Source organism: Callithrix jacchus, chromosome 22, assembly GCF_049354715.1.
Source record: "Callithrix jacchus isolate 240 chromosome 22, calJac240_pri, whole genome shotgun sequence".
In the NCBI taxonomy this organism is placed as follows: Eukaryota; Metazoa; Chordata; class Mammalia; order Primates; family Cebidae; genus Callithrix; species Callithrix jacchus.
Window position 1 is genome coordinate 36,660,687 of NC_133523.1, and position 20,098 is coordinate 36,680,784.

At 51.0% G+C, this 20,098-nt stretch overlaps 2 protein-coding genes and 1 pseudogene across 9 annotated transcripts in view; 1 reads left to right on the forward strand and 2 right to left on the reverse strand.

Moving 5' to 3' along the window:
- Positions 1-418: 418 nt before the first annotated feature.
- On the reverse strand, positions 419-10,029 carry EXOSC5 (exosome component 5). Of its 7 annotated transcripts, none has more exons than XM_078359801.1 (8): positions 9,847-10,029; positions 8,137-8,250; positions 7,816-7,889; positions 6,547-6,668; positions 4,460-4,600; positions 2,280-2,369; positions 1,117-1,219; positions 419-774 (listed from the first exon to the last, which is right to left on the reverse strand). In XM_078359801.1, the coding sequence occupies exons 3-8, from the start codon at positions 7,844-7,846 to the stop codon at positions 563-565; spliced, it is 699 nt and encodes a 232-aa protein (XP_078215927.1). In that variant the 5' UTR covers positions 7,847-7,889; positions 8,137-8,250; positions 9,847-10,029; the 3' UTR covers positions 419-562. The 7 variants fall into 7 exon arrangements, with proteins under 7 accessions (XP_078215927.1, XP_078215925.1, XP_078215923.1 ...); XM_078359799.1 differs by having other exon boundaries at positions 6,790-7,889; XM_078359797.1 differs by lacking the exon at positions 7,816-7,889.
- LOC118150400 (small nucleolar RNA U3) lies at positions 8,560-8,752 on the reverse strand (annotated as a pseudogene).
- A 454-nt stretch (positions 10,030-10,483) lies between the features above and the next one.
- BCKDHA (branched chain keto acid dehydrogenase E1 subunit alpha) overlaps positions 10,484-20,098 on the forward strand; it is a 29,077-nt gene continuing 19,462 nt past the window's right edge. For both annotated transcript variants that reach the window (XM_008988070.5, XM_054249553.2), the window contains exon 1: positions 10,484-10,604. In XM_008988070.5, coding sequence (XP_008986318.1) covers positions 10,494-10,604 — 111 coding nt within the window. In that variant the 5' untranslated portion in view covers positions 10,484-10,493. The remainder of the gene's footprint in view (positions 10,605-20,098) is intronic.

The following is a 20,098-nucleotide window of genomic DNA, read 5'->3' on the forward strand; positions in this document are numbered from 1 at the left end:
TGGCCAGGCTGGTCTTGAACTCCTTTTTGAGATGCAGTTTCGCTCTTGTTACCCAGACTGGAGTGCAATGGCACGATCTTGGCTCACCGCAACCTCCGCCTCCTGGGTTCAGGCAATTCTCCTGCCTCAGCCTCCTGAGTGGCTGGGATTACAGGCACGCACCACCATGCCCAGCTAATTTTTTGTATTTTTAGTAGAGACAGGGTTTCACCATGTTGACCAGGATGGTCTCGAACTCTTGACCTCGTGATCCACCTGCCTCGGCCTCCCAAAGTGCTGGGATTACAGGCGTGAGCCACTGTGCCCGGCTGGTTTTATTTTTTTCATAGATTTAGTACCGTCTGGCAAATACCAGCTCAGCTGCGTGCTCCTCTGGGATCTCACTAGCAGGGCCTGCAGACATTGGGTACTCCACAGATGTGTTAAAATGAATTAATTTATTGACTCATCCATTCCATAAATGTGAACTCCTTGTTGGGCAGGGATCTGTGTCCCCAAGCCTGGGGACTGTCAGGGGCCAAGGCCTCCCTGCAGGAGCCCCTATGGTAACATGGCTGCAGGCTCACTGTCCTATGAGCCCATAGGACAGAGAGGCAAGGCTGGGCCGCTGGTTTGCTTCAGGCTGTAGCGGGTGGGTGGGTGGGTGGAGGCAGAGGGAGTGGCCCCCTGCCCCAGCTTGTCTCAGCTCTTGGAGTAACGCCTCTGCAGCGATTCCCGGTAGAAGCGGAAGACGTGTTGCGAAGCCGCCTGGGCCGCGGCCAGGCACTGCTGGAGCTTCGGGGGAGAGACTGGTTGGTGCTGGGGGCTGAGACCTGTGCGCGCGCACGCGCGCGCGCGCGCGCGCACACACACACACACACACACACACACACCATGACGGGGCTGATGCAAGAGGTTTTGCTGACCCCCACCTGCCTCCCTTCGCCCCCCAAACCCACCACCTCCCCCTTCACCTCCCATCACTCCCCCGCCCCCAAGTGAGACAGGTGGTGAGGCATTATCTCCCACTTCACGAGCCGTTTCTTAGAGATCAGGAGAAATAAAGAGAGGGTGAGGGCTTCAGGGGTAAGATTCTGACAGCAACAGGACTCAGACCAATCAGGCATCCTCTCCTACCTTGGAAGAGGCCCCAGCTTTGCAGAGCTAGGGAACTGGAGAAAGTGCAGAATTGGAGTGGTCTTGGGAGTTTACAGTCATGGGCCCCTTGACCCCGAATAACCTAAGAGCCATGGAATCAAGAGACTCCCAGTCTTTCCTGCCATGTATTCCTAGATTCATAAGGTCCAGGTTGGACGTGCTTTTGCAGTTTCCAAGCTTCTGTCCCTTAGCCTGAGACCTGGAATTTTGGTGGCTTACCACTCTGAGCTAGGAGCTGGGGGACCATCATGTGCCCTCATCTTCTGACTTTATTTTTTTATTCTTATTTTTTTGAGGATTGAGTCTCACTCTGTTGCTCAGGCTGGAGTGCAGTGGCACGATCTTGGCTCACTGCAACCTCTGCCTCCTGGGTTCAAGTGATTCTCCTGCCTTAGCCTCCCGTAGCTGGGATTATAGCTGCGTGCCACCATACCCAGCTAATTTTTTGTATTTTTAGTAGAGACAGGGTTTCACTGTTAGCCAGGATGGTTTGGATCACCTGACCTCGTGATCCACCCACCTTGGCCTCCCAAAGTGCTGGGATTACAGGCGTGATCCACTGCGCCCAGCCTTATTTATGTATGTATTTATTTATTAATTAATTATTTTTGAGATGGAGTCTTGCTCTGTTGCCAGGCTGGATGGAGTGCAGTGGTGCAATCTCAGCTCATTGCAACCTCCACCTTCTGGGTTCAAGTGATTCTCCTGCCTCAGCCTCCTGAGTAACTGGGACTACAGGCATGTGCCATCACACCCGGCTAAAGTTTCTTTTTTTTTAATTTTAGTAGAGACAGGGTTTCACCACGTTGGCCAGGATGGTCTCAATCTCCTGACCTCGTGAGCCACCCGCCTCAGCCTCCTAAAGTGCTTGGATCACAGGTGTGTACCAGTGGGCTCATGCCTGGCCATCTTCTGACTTTAAACTGAGCTCAGCCTCTTTTTGCCTGTCCCATAAATTGGGCTTCCCTTAAACATTTCCACAAAGGTTTCTGGGACCACAAAGTTTGAAAACTCTGTTTTTTACAAGCAGAAATGCAAGCGGCTCTCCTGAACCCTCTCAGAATCCGGGGTAGAGTTGGGACAAGACTGCATGTCGGTGGGAGGGAAGGCTCTGGCTTTTGCCCTCATCCCCATGCTGGTACCTCAGCGTCCGAGAAGAGCCCCTTGGTGCTGGACATGAGCAGCTTCCGTTCCACGTTGTCCAGGGCGAAGGTCAGGACTGCCCGGGCCTCCTAGGGACGAGGGGAAGAAGGTAGTGGGAGACCTAGGACCCTCCCTTCAGATAAAATCTCAGCCAGTCCCTTGGCCAGGCACAGTGGCTCATGACCATAATCTTGGCACTTTGGGAGGCCGAGGCAGGCAGATCACAAGGTCAAGAGAGACAGTCACCCTTCTATGGGGTTAGAAGGGTAGAGCATCCCATCTCTACTAAAAATACAAAAATGATCTGGGCGTGGTGGTGTGTGCCTGTAGTTCCAGCTACTCAGGAGGCTGAGGCAGGAGAATCGCCTGCACCAGGGAGGTGGAGGTTGCAGTGAGCCAAGATCACGCCACTGCACTCCAGCCTGGGTAACAGAGCGAGACTCCATCTCAACTGCCAAAAAATGCAACAGCTCCCCCCATCTCAAGCCCTCCACATGGTTTCTGCCTTCTGGATTGGAGGAAACCATGAGAGCACTGGGCAGACAACACAGAATAACCTGAGCTCAGACACTGAGCCTGAGCTGATGTTTGCTTTTGAGCCTCTTAAGATGGAAACTGGGAGCTTACGGGGTCAGTCCCAGCCTCAGGAAAGATGCTAGCCACGGAGAATGAAGCTGAGAAAGGCAGGGACGAGAAGTGAAGCGAGGACATCCTGATGGTCCTGGTTTTATTTCATTATTTTTTTGAGATGGAGTTTCACACTTGCCTACGCTGGAGTAAAGTGGCACAATCTCAGCTCATTGCAACCTCTGCCCTCTGGGTTCAAGCAATTCTCCTGCCTCAGCCTCCTGAGTAGCTGGGATTACAGACACATGCCATCACGCCTGGCTAATTTTTATATTTTTAGTAGAGAGAGAGTTTCACCATGTTGGCCAGGCTGACCTCAAGCCTTACTGCCTCAGCCTCCCCACCAGCTGGGACTACAACAGGTGTGCACCATCATGCCTGGCTAATTTTTTTTTTTTTTTTTGAGACGGAGTTTCGCTCGTTACCCAGGCTGGAGTGCAATGGCGAGATCTCGGCTCACCGCAACCTCCGCCCCCTGGGTTCAGGCAATTCTCCTGCCTCAGGCTCCCAGGTAGCTGGGATTACAGGCACGCGCCACCAGGCCCAGCTAATTTTTTGTATTTTTAGTAGAGACGGGGTTTCACCGTGTTGACCAGGATGGTCGTGATCCACCTGCCTCGGCCTCCCAAAGTGCTGGGATTACGGGCGTGAGCCACAGCGCCCGGCCTGCCTGGCTAATTTTTATATTTTTAGTAGAGTCGGGGTTTCACCATGTTGTCCAGGCTGACCTCAAGCAATCTTACTGCCTCAGCCTCCCCACTAGCTGGGACTACAGGCGTACACCATCATGCCTGGCTAATTTTTATATTTTTAGTAGAGTCGGGGTTTCACCATGTTGTCCAGGCTGGTCTTGAACTCCTGGCCTCAGGTGATCTGTACATCTCAGTCTCCCAAAGTGCTGAGATTACAGGTGTGAGCCACTGTTCTTGGCCATACTTTTTTTTTTTTTGAGACCGAGTTTCACTCTTGTCACCCAGGCTGGAGTGCAATGGTGTAATCTCAGCTCACCACAACCTCTGCCTCCCAGGTTCAAGTGATTCTCCTGCCTCAGCCTCCCAAGTAGGTGGGATTATAGGTATGCACCACCACGCCCAGCTAATTTTGTATTTTTAGTAGAGACAGGGTTTCTCCATGTTGGTCAGGCTGGTCTCAAACTCCTGACCTCAGGTGATCCACCTGCCTCGGCCTCCCAAATTGTTGGGATTGGCTGGTCCGAGTGCAGTGGTGTTTACAACTAATTGATTACAACCAGTTACAGATTTCCTTGTTCCTTCTGCATTCCCACTGCTTCGCTTGACTAGCGTTTTAAAAAAAAAAGTGTTGGGATTATAGGCGTGAGCCACCACACCCAGCCATACATTTCCTTTCCAACGAAGGAAGTTTGAGCTGGGTTTCTGTCACTTGCTGCTAAACGAACCACGATGATTGGAGCAGCCCTTGCTAAGTGGGACTGACGTGGCATGAGCCAACTGTCTGCAGAGAAGTGAGGCCTGGAGGGAGGGAGGGGGAGCTGTCTGGCCTCTGCCTTTCAGCCACCCTGGTCATCACTTACCTTTTCTCGCTTGGATGTAGGATCCAGCACGAGGGTCCCATCAGAGTCCAGGGCACAGGTGACCCCACAGAAGAGAGCCCGCATGGGTACACCTGCATCCACCAATGCCATGCAGGCAGCATTCAGACAACAGGCCAGGAGCTGAGCACCATGAGCAATGGTTAAGTTTCTTTTTTGTTGTTGGTTTCTTTTTTTTTTTTTTGAGATAGAATGTCACTCATCGCCCAGGCTGGAGTACAGTGGTGTGATCTTGGCTCACTGCAACCTCTGCCCCCCAGTTTCAAGCGATTCTCCTGTCTTGGCCTCCCGAGTAGCTGGGATTATAGGCATCCACCACCACGCCCGACTAATTTTTTGTATTTTTAGTAGAGACAGGGTTTCACCATGTTGGCCAGGCTGGTTTCAAACTCCTGACCTCAGGTGATCCTCCTGCCTTGGCCTCCCAAAGTCCTGGGATTACAGGCTTGAGCCATAGCACCCAGCCTAAGAAGTTTCTACTGTAGGTCTGGCCAGCAGAGCAGATCCATGCCTCCCTCCACTGGGCCAATGGCTGTGGCAGATATCACTAATCGGTCACAGGACAGTATGGCAGAATAGTTAAAAGTGGTTCTGGGATTGCGTAACCCTGGGTTCCAGACCTGGCTTTACTCTTTCAGCTTGTGACCCTGAGGAAGTGACTTACTCCCAAGCTCCTCATCTGCTAGGTAGGGAATATCATAATATTCAACAGGTATGTACTGAAGTACGTACCACACGTTTTGGCAAAGGGGGTCAGAGAGGGGAAGAAACCTTCCAAAGTCACGTGGGGGAGGCACTGGCAGAGCCAGGCCTGAAATGTGGGTGGCAGCCACTCCCCAGTGACAGAGCTGGCAGGGCAGTGGAGGAAGAACCATTCTCACGGCTGCCTGCAGGGAACCCAGCATGGGAGGAGAGTGCAGGCTGCGAGTCAGCTGACTCTGCTTCAGCTTCCTCCTGTGTTTCTTCTCCAGGCCTAGCAGGCCACACAAAAGCCACAGCTTTAGAGTCAATCAGTTCCAGCTCTGCTGCTGATCCCCCACCACTTCCTCTGGGCTTCACTTTCCCCTTCTGTAAAATGGAGTTACAATACCTTCTCTCTCTGCCCTTCCATAAAACGTCTGTCTAGTTCAGGGCCGTGTACCAGTAAAGCCTTCTACAATGCCTAATTCTGGTCCTCAACCTCAACCTCCCTCACGTCAGACACAGTGATCTTTCAAGGCCAAGCTCCTGACTCAGCTGCTCTCTGCTCAGGGTGCCTCCAGCACTGACAGCCTGAAATCCACTAAGGTGCAGAGTACAAGTGATTGCCGGCCGGGCACAGTAGCTCATGCCTGTAATCCCAGCACCTTGGGAGGCCAACGCGGGCTGATCACTTGAGGTCAGGCGTTTGAGACCAGCCTGGCTAACATGGTGAAACCCCTTCTCTACTAAAAATACAAAAATTAGCCTGGCATTAGGGTGGCACATGTAATTCCTGCTACTCAGGAGGTTAAAGCATGGGAATTGCTTGAGCCCGGGAGGTGGAGGTTGCAGTAAGCTGGGATTGCACCACTGTGCTCCAGTCTGGGCGACAGACTGAAACCCTGGCTCAAAACAAACAAACAAACAAAAAAAAAAAACAAAAGAGGTGATTGGCACAGGCTCTGGAGTCAGACTGGCCTGGGCTTGAGTCCTGCCTGTGCTGCCTTCCAGCTGTGTGTCCTTGGGCAAGCCCCTTCCCCTGTCTGGGCCTCAGTTTTGTCACATGAAACATGCGAAGATAAGAACATTCATCTGGCAGGGTCCTTGGGCTTAGAACTAGGTGATCTGGGTCTAAGTCTTGGCTCTGCCACTTGCACGGGGATCAGAAGGACATGTGTTTCACATGCTGTATTAAATGAGATATGTGTGTAAGGCACAGCAAACAGGGTCTGGCACATGAGCACTCAGGCTATGCTTATTCTCCTTCAGTGAGCTGGTGCCTGTCAAGTGTTTGAAGGCTTTCTGGCTAGCAGAGAGGGCATATGTGGCCACCAGAAAAGAAGCAATCAGGAGACTTCCTGGAGGCAGCAGCCTGTGGGAAAGGATACAGAGCCAGCATCGCTGACAACCTGCAGCACCACGGTGATGGAGGTGCGGGGGTGCAATGTGCCCAGCACCACCGCCTCGCACGTGTTCCTGATCAGCCGCTCCCGGCTCTTCTCTGCAACGCCTGAGGAAATTGAAGAGAGGTTGTCACAGTCTTCCCCTCCATGTGGCTCACCTTACTCCGTATGCTCCACCCAAACCCCCTGGAAAGGGCCCATAGTCTCAGGCTAGGATGGTGCAGGTACCTGCAGGGATGATGGAGGATTCCAGTGGGAAGGAGGCAGGGCCTGCCTGCCATCCACCGACCCCTGCTACCTCCGGCATCCACCAAGGGAACCATCCAGGGGAGGAAGACCTGAGAGTACCATGTCTGTGATGCTACCCACGCCCACTCCCACCCCAGCAGGCCCAGCCAGTGGGGACTGAGGGATATGAGGGTAAAAGGGTGAAAAATAAGTTAATGAGCCAGGCACAGTGGTTCACACCTATAATCCCAACACTATGGGAGGCTGAGACAGGCAGATCACTTGAGGTCAGGAGTTTGAGACCAGCCTGGCCAACATGGCAAAATCCCGTCTCTACTAAAATTACAAAAATTAGCTGGGCATGGTGGTGTGTGCCTGTAATCCCAGCTACTCGAGAGGCTAAGATAGGAGAATGGCTTGAACCTGGGAGGTGGAGGTTGCAGTGGGTTGAGATCACACTATTACACTCCAGCCTGGGTGACAAGAGTGACTCCATCTCAAAAAAAAAAAAAAAAAAGGTGGGCTCTGTGGCTCATGCCTGTAATCCCAGCACTTTGGTAGGCTGAGGCGGGTGGATCACCTGATCAGGAGTTCAAGACTAGCCTGGCCAACATGGTGAAACGCTGTCTCTACTAAAAATAGAAAAATTAGCTGGGTGTGGTGGCTTATGCCTGTAATCCCAGCTACTTGGATGGCTAAGACAGAACAGTTTGAACCCAGGAGGTGGAGGTTGCAGTGAGCCAAGATCGCACCACTACACTCCAGCCTGGGCAACAGAGCAAGACTCCATCTCAAAAAAATAAAAAATAAATTAAAAAGGGCCAGGCGCAGTGGCTCACACCTGTAATCCCAGTACTTTGGGAGGCCGAGGCGAGCAGATCACCTGAGGTCAGGAGTTTGACACCAGCCTAGCCAACATGGTGAAACTCTGCCTCTACTAAAAATACAAAAAAATTAGCTGGGGGTGGTGGCAGTTGCCTGTAATCCCAGCTACTCAGGAGGCCGAGGTAAGGGAATCGCTTGAACCTGGGAGGCGGAGGTTGCAGTGAGCCGACATCGCGCCACTGCACTCCAGCCTGGGCAACAGAGCAGGACACCATCTGAAAAAAAAAGAAAAAGAAAAAGAAAAACGGGTTAATGGAATGAAAGGGAGATAAAGGCAGAGATAGGGAGAAAGAGAGACGGAGGGAGAAATTAGAGGCAGACAGAGAAGCAACAGAAGATGAGACACAGGGACAGAGAGTTAAAGAAACAGTGGAGTGGAGACTGGGGGCAGCTGGCAGGGAGGAGCCAGGGAGCGGTTCTGACAAACTGGGCACTCTTCGGAGGTTCAGCAGTGCCCATTACCAGGCAGCCCGATCTTCGGCCTCAGGATCACTTCGAGTGTGGCCTTGTTGAAGATCTCTTTGCTGACCTTCACCTCGGCCGGCCCGTACACACCCGCCAGGACAGAGGTGTCACCTGGGGAGACAGCAGGGGAGGCCTCACTCACAGCGGCTTCTGGGGCCCCATTAGTGGCATTGAGCCTGATGGCCAGGGCTCCCCACGCCACCCCCGCCATTTGTTGGCAGTGATTCTTGGAGCACTCACTTCACTTTTCTGCCTGCGAATCCTCATTTGTAAAATGGGGACAACAGCAGTCCCTCCCCTCTAGCGTCCGGTAAGGGTCAAAGGACTCAATTCACAGAGAACACTTCAGACATTGTGGGGCTCATGCTGAGTGTGCAACTGACTTTAGCTGATATTAGTAATAGTCATCCATTAAGGCATTCAGGCAGGGTCTCACTCTCCTGGCCCAGGCTGGAGTGCAGTGGTGCCATCATGGTTGATTGCAGCCTCAACCTTTTGGGCTCAAGCAATCCTACCCCCTCAGCCTCCAGAGTAGCTGGAACTACAGGCACATGCTACCATTCCCGGCTTTTTAGTAACACACTATAGAAATGATCCCTGAAAGTACAGTCTTCATTCCCGGCTTTTTAAAAAAATTTTTAATAGAGATGGGGTTTCACCATGTTGGCCAGGGCTGGTCTTGAACTCCTGACCTCAGGTGATTTGCCCACCTTGGCCTCCCAAAATGCTGGGATTACAGGTGTGAGCCACTGTGCCGGCCTAATTTTAGTATTTTTAGTAGAGAGGGGATTTTGCCATGTTGCTCAGGAGGGTCTTGAACTACTGGGCACTTGTAATCCCAAAGTGCTGGGATTACAGGTGTGAGCCACCATACCTGGCCCTGATATTAGTAACTTTTAACAGGAAGTCCTTCCTGAAAGCTAACCATCCTCCCCCTTACTGCAGCTGCTCTCAGCCTCCTGAGTAGCTGGGATCACAGGCACCCACCACCACACCCAGCTAATTTTTGTATTTTTAGTAAAGATGGGGTTTTGTATGTAGGCCAGACTGGTCTTGAACTCCCTACCTCAGGTGATCCACCCGCCTCGGCCTCCCAAAGTGCTGAGATTACAGGCGTGAAGCCACTGCGCCCGGCCTCCCATGTCAAATTTTAAAGAAAAATGTTCTTGGAGTTAATCTAGTATTGAGTGTTATTTAGCTAGGGGAAGGGCATATTTACCCTATAGGTAAGACTTGCTCTAACCTTAGGGATATTTACTCCTGTGGAGAGATGCAGTGAGGTGGCAGTGGCGAGTATTTATGTGGGTGAAAGATCCGTCACAGTCCAGAGTATTTGCAAATAGATAGGTTTGCGTCAGTCCGGGATGCATGGACCTAGAGTGTGTGTGTGAGAGGCGGAGGACGAATCTAGTTAAGGGGGATATTTACTCTGGTGAGGTGATTTTTCCTATTCTGAAATATCCATTCTTGGGGGGACGGTCTGCCCCTCTTCTGTTTCTCAGAGATATTTGCCAGGATGGAGCTATCTTCTCCTTTCTAGTCGTGAGGGAGAGATGTGTGTATCGCTGCGTATGTAGTAGTATTCAACCGGACAAGAAATCCTGCATCAGTGCAGGAGTGACATTTACCAGCTGGTAACGTGGGGAGGTGGACACTCAGTTGCACTGTAGTCTCTCTCTGAAAGAAAGACCAGCGTGAAGTTCTTACCTTGTAGGAAAGAAGCAGAGCCATCTGGCCTCGACAGCAGGTTCTGTTCGCAGGCAAAGTGCCGGAGGCTGCAGCCGGGACCCCGAGGGCTGGACCCTCTTCCAGTTTCAGCGCCAATTTTGGCTTCAGTATGCCTCTCCTCCTCCATCACGCCAGACTCCACGTGCGGCTGCGATTGTCACTTCCGCCCGACCGCGCGCGCTGCGTACAGGGTGCGTAACCAGTGCGCACGCGTTGGGCTGGGCAGTCAGCCCCGGCGTCCGCACGTGGCTTAGCGTTTACCAACAATTTGGCTCCGCCCTGACCCACCTCCTAACTCTGGCAACACCATTGGGCAGTTGAGAACAGGAGGCGGGCCTTGGCCTGGTCCTGTTTTACTCTGAACACCGGGCCCCTAAATCCCTGGGGCCTTGGTCAGGTTGCCCTTTATTTTTGCCTGTTGCAGGAATAACTACAGTGAGGCAATTGTAGAAAACTGTGGACAGATAGATTTTCTTTTCCAAATCTCTGTGCATTCTGTCTACCACAGGAAGGAAAAAAGGTGGTTTCCGTGTCAGATGGTCCTGGAGTTTGCGTCAGGCATATAAAGGGGGAGCCCGGAGTCCAGCCTACAAGAGGGCCGGACCGCTAAATGGTTGTTAGCTAAGATGGCGGTAGCAATCGCTGCGGCGAGGGTTTGGAGGCAAAGCCGAATCCTGGGCCAGGCTGCCCTCCTCCTGCTGCTGCGGCGGCCTGGGGCTCGGGGACTGGCTATATCTGTGAGTACCTGGTCTCCAGGACGTCTTCCCAAAGGGGAATAGGGATGTAAAGGCTATCTTCAGAGTGTGGGGTCCCTGAAAGATATGAAGGAAGGGCTGTCCCAGAAGGGAAAACGTGGGAGACCTCTTGGAGAAGACACCGAAGGGAAGCTCTGCCACTTCCTTAGGAGAGGAAAAGAACCTGATTGCAACTTCTTTGTGGGCCCTGAGGGAGAAAGACGACTTGAGAAGGATGGAGTTCCTTATCCGCTGTCTTCCCCTATTCAGGGCTCCTTGGAGGGACCGCAAGACCTTTTTCTCTCAGGGTTTGGAGAATGCAACTGACTTTGTAAGGGAGAGACTTTCTTCTGGGCAAAGATCCCTCTTCAAGAAGGAGAAAGAAGAGAGCAGGTCCCTGTCACAGGCTGCATAGGGCCCTGTAGTTCTTTGCTCCTTTGCCACAATTCTGATTTTAAAATGAAATGTGTAAAAGATTTGTTTCATTCCTGTGTCTTCTGTTCGAATATCAAGACAGGGAATTCGTGTGTTCTGGACACACTACAGAGGAAATGATTAGTATTTGTTGAATTAATGAGGGGGGAAGAAGAAGAGAGAGGTGCAGACAGGACACTTTGCCCACATTTCTTAGAAACGCTTGAGAAGGCTTTGTTTCTTGCCAAAAGAGTCACAGTCCCATCAGGTGTATGCTGCTATGGGCAAGATTACCCTGCAGATAACGTAATTAGAAACCCCTCTTTGGGGTGGGGGAGGCAGTAGCTTGCAGAAGAGCTTTGAACTGCAGTTGACAGAGTAGTGGTTAAGTGGGTGGGTTCACGTCCTTGCTATGCGACTTTCCACTTGAGTAGCCTTGGGCAACAGACTGCACCTCTCTGGGTCTATGGACCTAATTTTCCTCCCTGTAAAATATTAACAGTGGCCATCTCATAGGGCTGTGAAAAATTAATGTGTAAAATGCTAAGGACTGGACCTGGCACATCATAACTGCAATAGGAATGTTGGTCATTGTTGATAGTGAGGGTGGAGGGAAGGGGTAGAAACTGACCTTGGAGATGGGGAGAAGAAAGGGCGTGACCTTGGGAGGGCCAGGATGGGTGAGGCCCTGGGGAAAAAAAGTCTCAAAAGATCTTGTGAGGATGAGTCTGATCCTCTGATCCTCAGTCCATGAGGAGGGGAAGATGGAATCTGTAGGAAGAAGCTCTGGGTAGGGGGACAAATGGGAGAAGGGTGAAGAGGATGGGCCAGGAGTAGGGCATAGTAGGTACCTAGGAAGGGAGTCACTTGAAATAGGTAAATGCAGAAGGGCTGCAGGAGCAGGTGTGGGTAGGGCAGTCTCCTGCCTTTGGGCTATCCTCTTTTGAGAACAATCATATCCTCCACAGCTGATCTCAGTCCCAGGAGCCCTTTGGCCAGGCAAGTGGGGTGGGAGGTGGGCAGGCTAGGGAAAGGTCATTTATGGTTGATTACATCTTTCTCTCCTGGCTCAATCTCCTGATTACCTTTCCTCTTGCTTTTCCTCCTCCATTTTTGGTGGAGAGTGGGGAGGGAAGAAGTCCCTACTTTTTATTTATTCATGTATCTTTAAATTTGTATTATCTTAGAGTTATTATTTTTTCCCCTTTATTTTGCCCACCTGTTCTTTCTCTCTCCTGTCTTCCCTCCCCTTACCTCTCCTCCCCTTTCTCTTTTCTCTCTCTCTTACTTTCTGTACCTCTCTTTGTTTTTTCTTTTTTGAGACAGAGTTTTATTCTCTCACCCAGGCTGGAGTGCAGTGGCACGATCTTGGCTTACTGCAACCTCTGCCCCCCAGGTTCAAGCAGTTCTCCTGTCTCAGCCTCCCTAGTAGCTGGGATTACAGGCATGTACTATCACGCTTGGCTGATTTTTGTATTTTTGGTAGACAGGGTTTTGCCATGTTGTCCAGGCTGGTCTTGAACTTCTGGCCTTAAGTGATCCGCCTGCCTTGGCCTCCACAGGCATGAGCCACTATGCCCAGCCTTTTCTTTCTTTCTTTGAGACAGGTTTCACTCTGTCACCCAGACTGGAGTGAGTGTAGTGGTGTGATCATGGCTCACTGGAGCCTCAACCTCCTGGGCTCAAGCAATCCTCCCACCTCAGCCTCCTGAGTAGCCGGGACCATAGGCCCATGCTACCACACCTGGCTAATTTTTAATTTTTTAATTTTTTTTTTTTTTTTTTGAGATGGAGTCTCGCTTTGTTGCCCAGGCTGGAGTACAGTGACACAATATCGACTCACTGCAGCCTCCACCTCCCAGGTTCAAGTGATTCTCTTGCCTCAGCCTCTCAAGTAGCTGGGACTACAGGCATGTGCCACTACGCCCAGCTAATTTCTGTATTTTTTTTTTTGAGACAGGTTCGCTCTTGTTACCCAGGCTGGAGTGTAATGGCGCCATCTTGGTTCACCGCAACCTCCGCCTCCTGGGTTCAGGCAATTCTCCCGCCTCAGCCTCCTGAGTAGCTGGGATTACAGGCATGCGCCACCATGCCCAGCTAATTTTTTGTATTTTGAGTAGAGACGGAGTTTCACCATGTTGACCAGGACGGTCTCGATCTCTTGACCTCATGATCCACCCGCCTCGGCCTCCCAAAGTGCTGGGATTACAGGCTTGAGCCACCGCGCCCAGCCTAATTTTTGTATTTTTAGTAGAAATGGGGTTTTACCATGTTGACCCAGGCTGGTCTTGAACTCCTGACCTCAGGTGATCGGCCTGCCTCGCCCAAAGTGTTGGGATTACAGGTGTGAGACACTGTGCCCGGCTGCACCTGGCTAATTTTAAATCTTTGTAGAGATTGGGTTTTGCCATGTTGTCCAGGCTGGTCTCGAACTGCTGGGCTCAAGCGATCTTCCTGCCTTAGTCTTTCAAAGTGCTGGGATGATAAGCGTGAGCCACCTTACTTGGCCATATTATTCAGTTTTCATGAGTTTAAGTTTAAATAGCCACAGGTGTGCTGGGCGGGGTGGCTTATGACCATAATCCCAGCTACTCAGGAGGCTAAGGCAGAAGAATCGCTTGAACCTGGGAGGCAGAGGTTGCAGTGAACCTAGATCGTGCCACTGTACTCCAGCCTGGGCAACAGAGCGAGACTCTAAAAATAAAATAAATAGCCACAAGTGGTTGGTGGCTGCCATATTAGATGGTGCAGTTTTATCCAGATGGAGATCAAGATGTAGTCAGGGAAAGGTTTGAGGACAGATGGGATTGTGGAGAGATGACTGGGTTTACAGGTGAAGGTCGGGTTAGCAAGAGGGGTGGGGCTGCTTCCCTTGTTCCTGACTTCTTGCCCCTCCTCTACTCACTCCCTTCATTGAATACCCTGCTGCCCTGCAGATGCATTTGCCTGATTTGCACCTCCCTGCCTGTCTCTGCTACCATAGCAGATGTTTCAGTGCTCAGGGAAAGGAGGAAGAAGGAAACTCAGATTGTCAGGGAATCATGAGTCAGTTTCTCACCACCACCCCAGGCCTGGGCTTGGTTAAGTCATTTCACCTCTCTGACCCCAGTTAGTGGAGCGAGTAGAGTCCCTAACCTGTTGGAAGTTAGGAAGCACCTGGAGCTTGGTCTGTGCTAATTATCAGTGACTATTTTTGTGACCCAGGTCTTCAGGGGCAGCCTATCTGGGGGTTCCAATACCCTGTGCAGTATCTCCAAGTGATAGGTACTCAGTGTGTGTATTAGTCTGTTCTCAGGCTGCTAATGAAAACACACCTGAGACTGGGTAATTTTTAAAGAAAAAGAGGTTTAATGGACTCACAGTTCCACATCCTGGGGAGGCCTCACAATCATGGCGGAAGGTGAGTGAGAAGCAAAGTCACATCTCACATGGTGGTAGGCAGAGTGCTTGCAGGGGAACTCCCCCTAATAAAACTATCAGATCTAGTGAGACTTAGTCACCATCATGAGAACAGCACGTGAAAGACAGTCTCTCCCCGCCATGATTCAGTTACCGCCCATTGGGTCCTTCCCATGACTTATGGGAGATTTGAGTTGGGGACACAGCCAAACCGTATCAGTGTGTATTGTGGGATGAGTGGAGATGGTCATTATGGTCTTCTAAGTGCCCAGGCTGGAGTGCGGTGGCGCCATCTAGGCTCACTGCAGCTTCGGTCCTCCAGGTTCAAGGGATTCTCCTGCCTCAGCTTGCTGAGTAGCTGGGATTATAGGCTACCACATCCAGCTTATTTTTGTAGTTTTAGTAGAGATGGGTTTTCACCATGTTGGTCAGGCTTGTCCCGAACTCCTGACCTCGTGATCTGCCTGCCTTGGCGTCCCAAAGTGCTGGGATTATAGGCATGAACCACTATGCCCGGTGTTGTATTGGACTGAGCACAGAAAGTTAACACTAAGACAAAAGTATGCTAAACTGCAGGGTTTATTGACGGCGACCACGGAGGACTCACGTCTCTCTAACCTGTGGCAGAGAAAGAAGGGTGACAAGACCTTTTTATACCCGCAAAACTACCTTGGGAGTCGGGGTGAGGAGTGGAGATGGGAATGAAAGTCTGTAAATCACTTCCTAGGCTGAGACGAGAGTGAGGGGGCTCCGGACATTGTAAGGGCCAGGGGACTTTTGTCATTTTGATTGTCACTTAAGTGGTTTACAGAAGTCAAGATAAAACATTAGTTTATACATTATCTGGACAGGTGTGGGGTCCACAGATTTTTTAGTTGCTTGGCGCCAGGATGGAATTATCTGAGGGTGCTTACTGTGGTCAGTACCGGTAAACAAAGGCTGGCAATTCTGGCAGTTACAGATAAGAGAAAGTATGCAGCTTTACTTCTTGGCATTTTAGCAGTTTTTCAGAGGCCAAGGTTCGCATTCATTGTGAGGAGAATGGAAACAGTTTTGTCTTTTATAAAATGGCAGTGTACAGGTTTTAACTCTAGGCCAGCTATATCACACCTGGCCCAGAGTTTGTATTTTATTTTTTGAGATGGAGTCTCCCTCTGTCACCCAGGCTTGAGCACAGTGGCACAATCTCACATCACTGCAACCTCCACCCCCCGGGTTGAAGCAATTCTCCTGCCTCAGCCTCCTGAGTAGCTGGGACTACAGGCGTGCACCCCATGCCCGGCTAATTTTTTTGTATTTTTAGTAGAGATGGGGTTTCACATGTCAGCCAGGCTAGTCTTGAACTCCTGACCTCAGGCAATTTGCTGGCCTCAGCCTCCCAAAGTGCTGGGGTTTCAGGCGTGAGCCACTGTGCCTGGCCGGGAGTTTTTATTTTTTTAAATTTTTCTTTTTATTCCTTGAGATAGGTCTCACTTTGTCAGCTGGGCTGGAGTGCAGAGGCATCATCTTGGCTCACTGCAGCCTTGACCTCTTAGGCTCCAGTGATCCTCCCACCTCAGTCCCTTTAGTTGGGACTACAGATGAGCACCACCATGCCCAGCTAATTTTTTGTAGAGATGGGGATCTTGCCATGTTACCCAAGCTCATCCTGAACTCCTGGGCTCAAGCTATCTACCTTCCTTGGCCTCCCAAAATGCTGGTATTATAAGCGTGAACCACTGTACGTAGCCTGAAATTATATTTGTTTGTTTATTTAAATTTTTTGTAGAGGGCCAGGCGCTGTGGCTCATGCCTATAAGCCCAGCACTTTGGGAGGCCGAGGCAGGTGGATCACGAGGTCAAGAGATCGAGACCATCCTGGTCAACAAGGTGAAACCCCATCTCTACTAAAAAACACAAAAAATTAGCTGGGCATGGTGGTGCGCACCTGTAGTCCCAGCTTCTCGGGAGGCTGAGGCAGGAGAATTGCTTGAACCCAGAAGGCGGAGCTGCGGTGAGCCGAGATCATGCCATTGCACTCCTGTCTGGGTAACAACAGCAAAACTCCGTCTCAAAAAAAAAATTTTTTTTTTTTGTAGAGACAAGGTCTCACTATGTTTCCCAGGCTGGTCTCAAACTCCTGGATTCAAGTGATCCTCTCCCCTCAGCCTCCAGAGTAGCTAGAATTGCAGGCATCTGCCACTGTACTTGGCTCAAGGAGTTTCAGTCACACAATCAGGAGGCAGCGGTCTGCTCAGTTAGGGTCCATGCCCTTAGCCATGGTGACTCAGTGACTTCAGATGACTCAACCAGGGCCACCCAGTACTTCCTGGGCAGAGCAGACCATCCAGAGCGGGCAGGTGGTGCTTTTCCTGTGTGGTTGGAGAAGACATGGCATGAAACTTTGTGTAAATCTGTGTAACCTCTGCCATTGTAAATCACTGGCCACCGGGACAGACTCCCCCATCCCCGACCAAAAACTAGAAGAACAGGTGGGTGGAGTCGCATCCTTCTTTTGCAGGAGTTTGACCACCTACTCCCGTTATGGAGCATTTCCTCAGGACCAGGCGCCGTATGGAGCCCTTTGCGTAGCTCACTGAATTGGAGCAGCAACCCTGGGGCTGGGGACAACCATCATCTCCACCAGCCCAGGAAAGAAGCAAGGAGGGTACAGCTGAGGTCCAGCTCCAATATGTGGAGCACACCGGGGTGCCCTAAAGGTAGCTTTGCAGCCTCCAGAGGCTGACAGTCTTGCCCTGACACCCTGGTTTGTTCTCAGACTCTGGCCTCCCCTCTTAGTGCCCATCTGAAGACCAACCTTTGGTCCTCTTCCATCGGCATGCCGTCTCCCCTGTGCCTCAGTCTCCCTCCCTGCAGTATCTGCTGTGGCCACAGTTTGGTTTTATTGTTCTTTGAGACAAGGTATCACTTTGTTGCCCAGGCTGGAGTCCAGTGGTACAGTCATGGCTCACTGCAGCCTTGGCCGCCTGGGCTCAAGCCATCCTCTCACCTTAGGCTCCCCTAGCTCCAGTATCTGTCACTACAGATACATGCCACCATTCCTAGCTAATTTTTTTTTTTGAGATGGAGTCTCCCTCTTGTCACCAGGCTGGAGTGCAGTGGCGCAATCTCAGCTCACTGCAACCTCTGCCTCTTGGGTTCAAGCAATTCTCCTGTCTCAGCCTCCCGAGTAGCTGGGATTATAGGCGCCCACCACCATGCCTGGCTGTTTTTTGTATTTTCAGTAGAGATGGGGTTTCACCATGTTGACCACCATGTTGATCATCTGACCTCAGGTGATCTGCCCGCCATGTTTTCTTTTTTTGTGGAGATGGGGTTTCGTACTGTTGCTCGGGGATTACAGGCATGAGCTACCACGCCCATCCTTCCTGGCTAAGTTTTAACATTTTCAGAGACGGGGTTTTCGCCATGTTGCCTAGGCTGGTCTTGAACTCCCGATCTCAAATGATTCTCCCGCCTTAGCCTCCCAGAGTACTGGGATTATAGGCATGAACCTGCACATTGCCACAGTTTGGTTTTAGAAACCACTTTAACATGCAGTTAGTCCTTCCCCGCTCCTCTTTTCCCCATCCTCATAAGGTGTGGACGCTTCCCTTTCTCCCACATCTCACCTTCCTAAGTTTTGTTTTTCTGTCTCTTACCAAGTTTTGAGTACATAATATATCCCAAGTTGGTGCTGAACCCCTTGTGTGAGTGAACTTAGCAACTTTTCACATGGCATTCTGCAGCCTTCTTACAGATAAACTCAGAGAGATGAAGTGTTTTTCTGTTTTGAGACAGTCTCACTCTATTGCCCAGGCTGCAGTGCAGTGGTGTGATCTCAGCTCACTGCAACCTCCACCTCCTGGGTTCAAGCAGTTCTCCTGCCTCAGCCTCTCAAGTAGCTGAGATTACAGGCACGCGCCACCACGGCCAGCTAATTTTTGTATTTTAGTAGAGACACGGGGTTTCTCCGTGTTGGTCAGGCTGGTCTCAAACTCCTGACCTCAGGTAGTCTGCCCGCCTCAGCCTCCCAAAGTGCTGGGATTACAGGCATGAGCCACTGTGGCTGGCCGAGATGAAGTGTTTTAGCAGAGAGCCACACAAGCTGATAAATCAGAACCCAGGGAAGCTGAACTCCAGAGCCAGGGAACTTAACCGCCCATTCATTTGTTAGCTCATTTGAGTACCTGCTGTGAAGGCAACCTGGATGCCTTCTCTGCCTTCCTGGCTGGATTGTGGTGTGTGGGAGGTAGACAACGAAACAAACGAATTTTCTTGGTCAATGTCTGGCTGTGCTGCAAGAGGCCAGCTGCTTCCTCCTCACAGGGGAAGGGGAAGCCTATCGTGCATTGTCAGGCCTGAATCTGCCCTGCCATTGGGAGTGTAATTTCCTCACCACCGCAAATGCAAATAAACACACACAACTTAACATGCTACCCCGCTGGAACTGTGGACGGCTTATTCACTGCAGTTAAATGAAGACGGATGCATTTGAGCACCCATGTGTGAGCTCCAGCTTGTGGCAAACCCTGCCCTTTAACTCCTGTGGGAAGCGAAGCCACAGCTACTGACCGCGGAATAATTCAGGGAAGAATTCGGGGAGTAGTGGGAAGAAAAGCCGCATATGGTTGAAAGTCAGGCTGCAGGGGCAGTGGAGTGAGGAGCATGGAAGTCTAGGAGCCTGAGTCTCAGCCCTGCCCAGTTTGGAAGCCCAGTCCTGATGTAATTTTTTTTTTTTTTTTTTTTTTTTTTGAGACAGGATCTCACTTTGTCCCCCAGGCTACTCCAGCCTGGCACGATCTCAGCTCCTGATAGCCTCATCCTTCCAGGTTCAAGCAGTCCTCCTGCCTCAGCCTCCCAAGTAGCTGGGACCGCAGGCGTGCATCACCACACCCAGCTAATGTTTGTAATTTTTTGTGGAGACAGGGTTTTGCACTGTTGCCCAGGCTGGTCTCAAACCCCTGAGCTCGTGCAGTCCTCCTGCCTTGGCCTTCCAAAGTTCAAGGATTACAGGCATAAGCCACTGCACCTGACCCAATTTTTTTTTTTTTAATTTGTGGTCTGGTGCAGGTTTTTTTTACTTCCCCAAGCCTCAGTTTCCTCATCTACTCAAGGGCAATGGCAGAGAATACCCTTCATCAATTCCCCGAGTCAGTAGATTTGTGCATGCCAGACTCAGCTGGCTTACAGCAAATGCTTCATAAAGGGGAGCTATTGCAACAGCTTGGCCAGTTCTGGGCTGCCTAGTTCCGGAGCTGAGAGTTCCAGTGGGCCCACACCTTTTGAGGTGTGACGTCCTTGTAGGACTCCTCCAGTCCCTCTGAGCTTCCTTTATTTTATTTTATTTTTTTGAGACAGCATCTTGCTCTGTTGCCCAGGCTGGAGTGCTGGAGTACAGTGGTGTGATCATGGCTCACTGAAGCCTTTACCTCCTGGGCTAAAGAGATCCTCCCACTTCAGCCTCCCTAGTAGCTAGCACTACAGGTATATGCCGCCATGCCTGGCTAATGTTTAAAATTTTTTGTAGAGATATGGTCTCAGGCTGGTCTTGAACTCCTGGGCTCAAGTAATCCTTGAGGTCAAAGTGTTGGGATTATAGATTCGAGCCACCTTGCCTGGCCCTGAGCTCCTTCTGTCTTCTGTGAAGGACACATTATGCCTCTCCTTTTGTCTCTGTGTGTGTGTGGGGGGGGGGGGCAGGG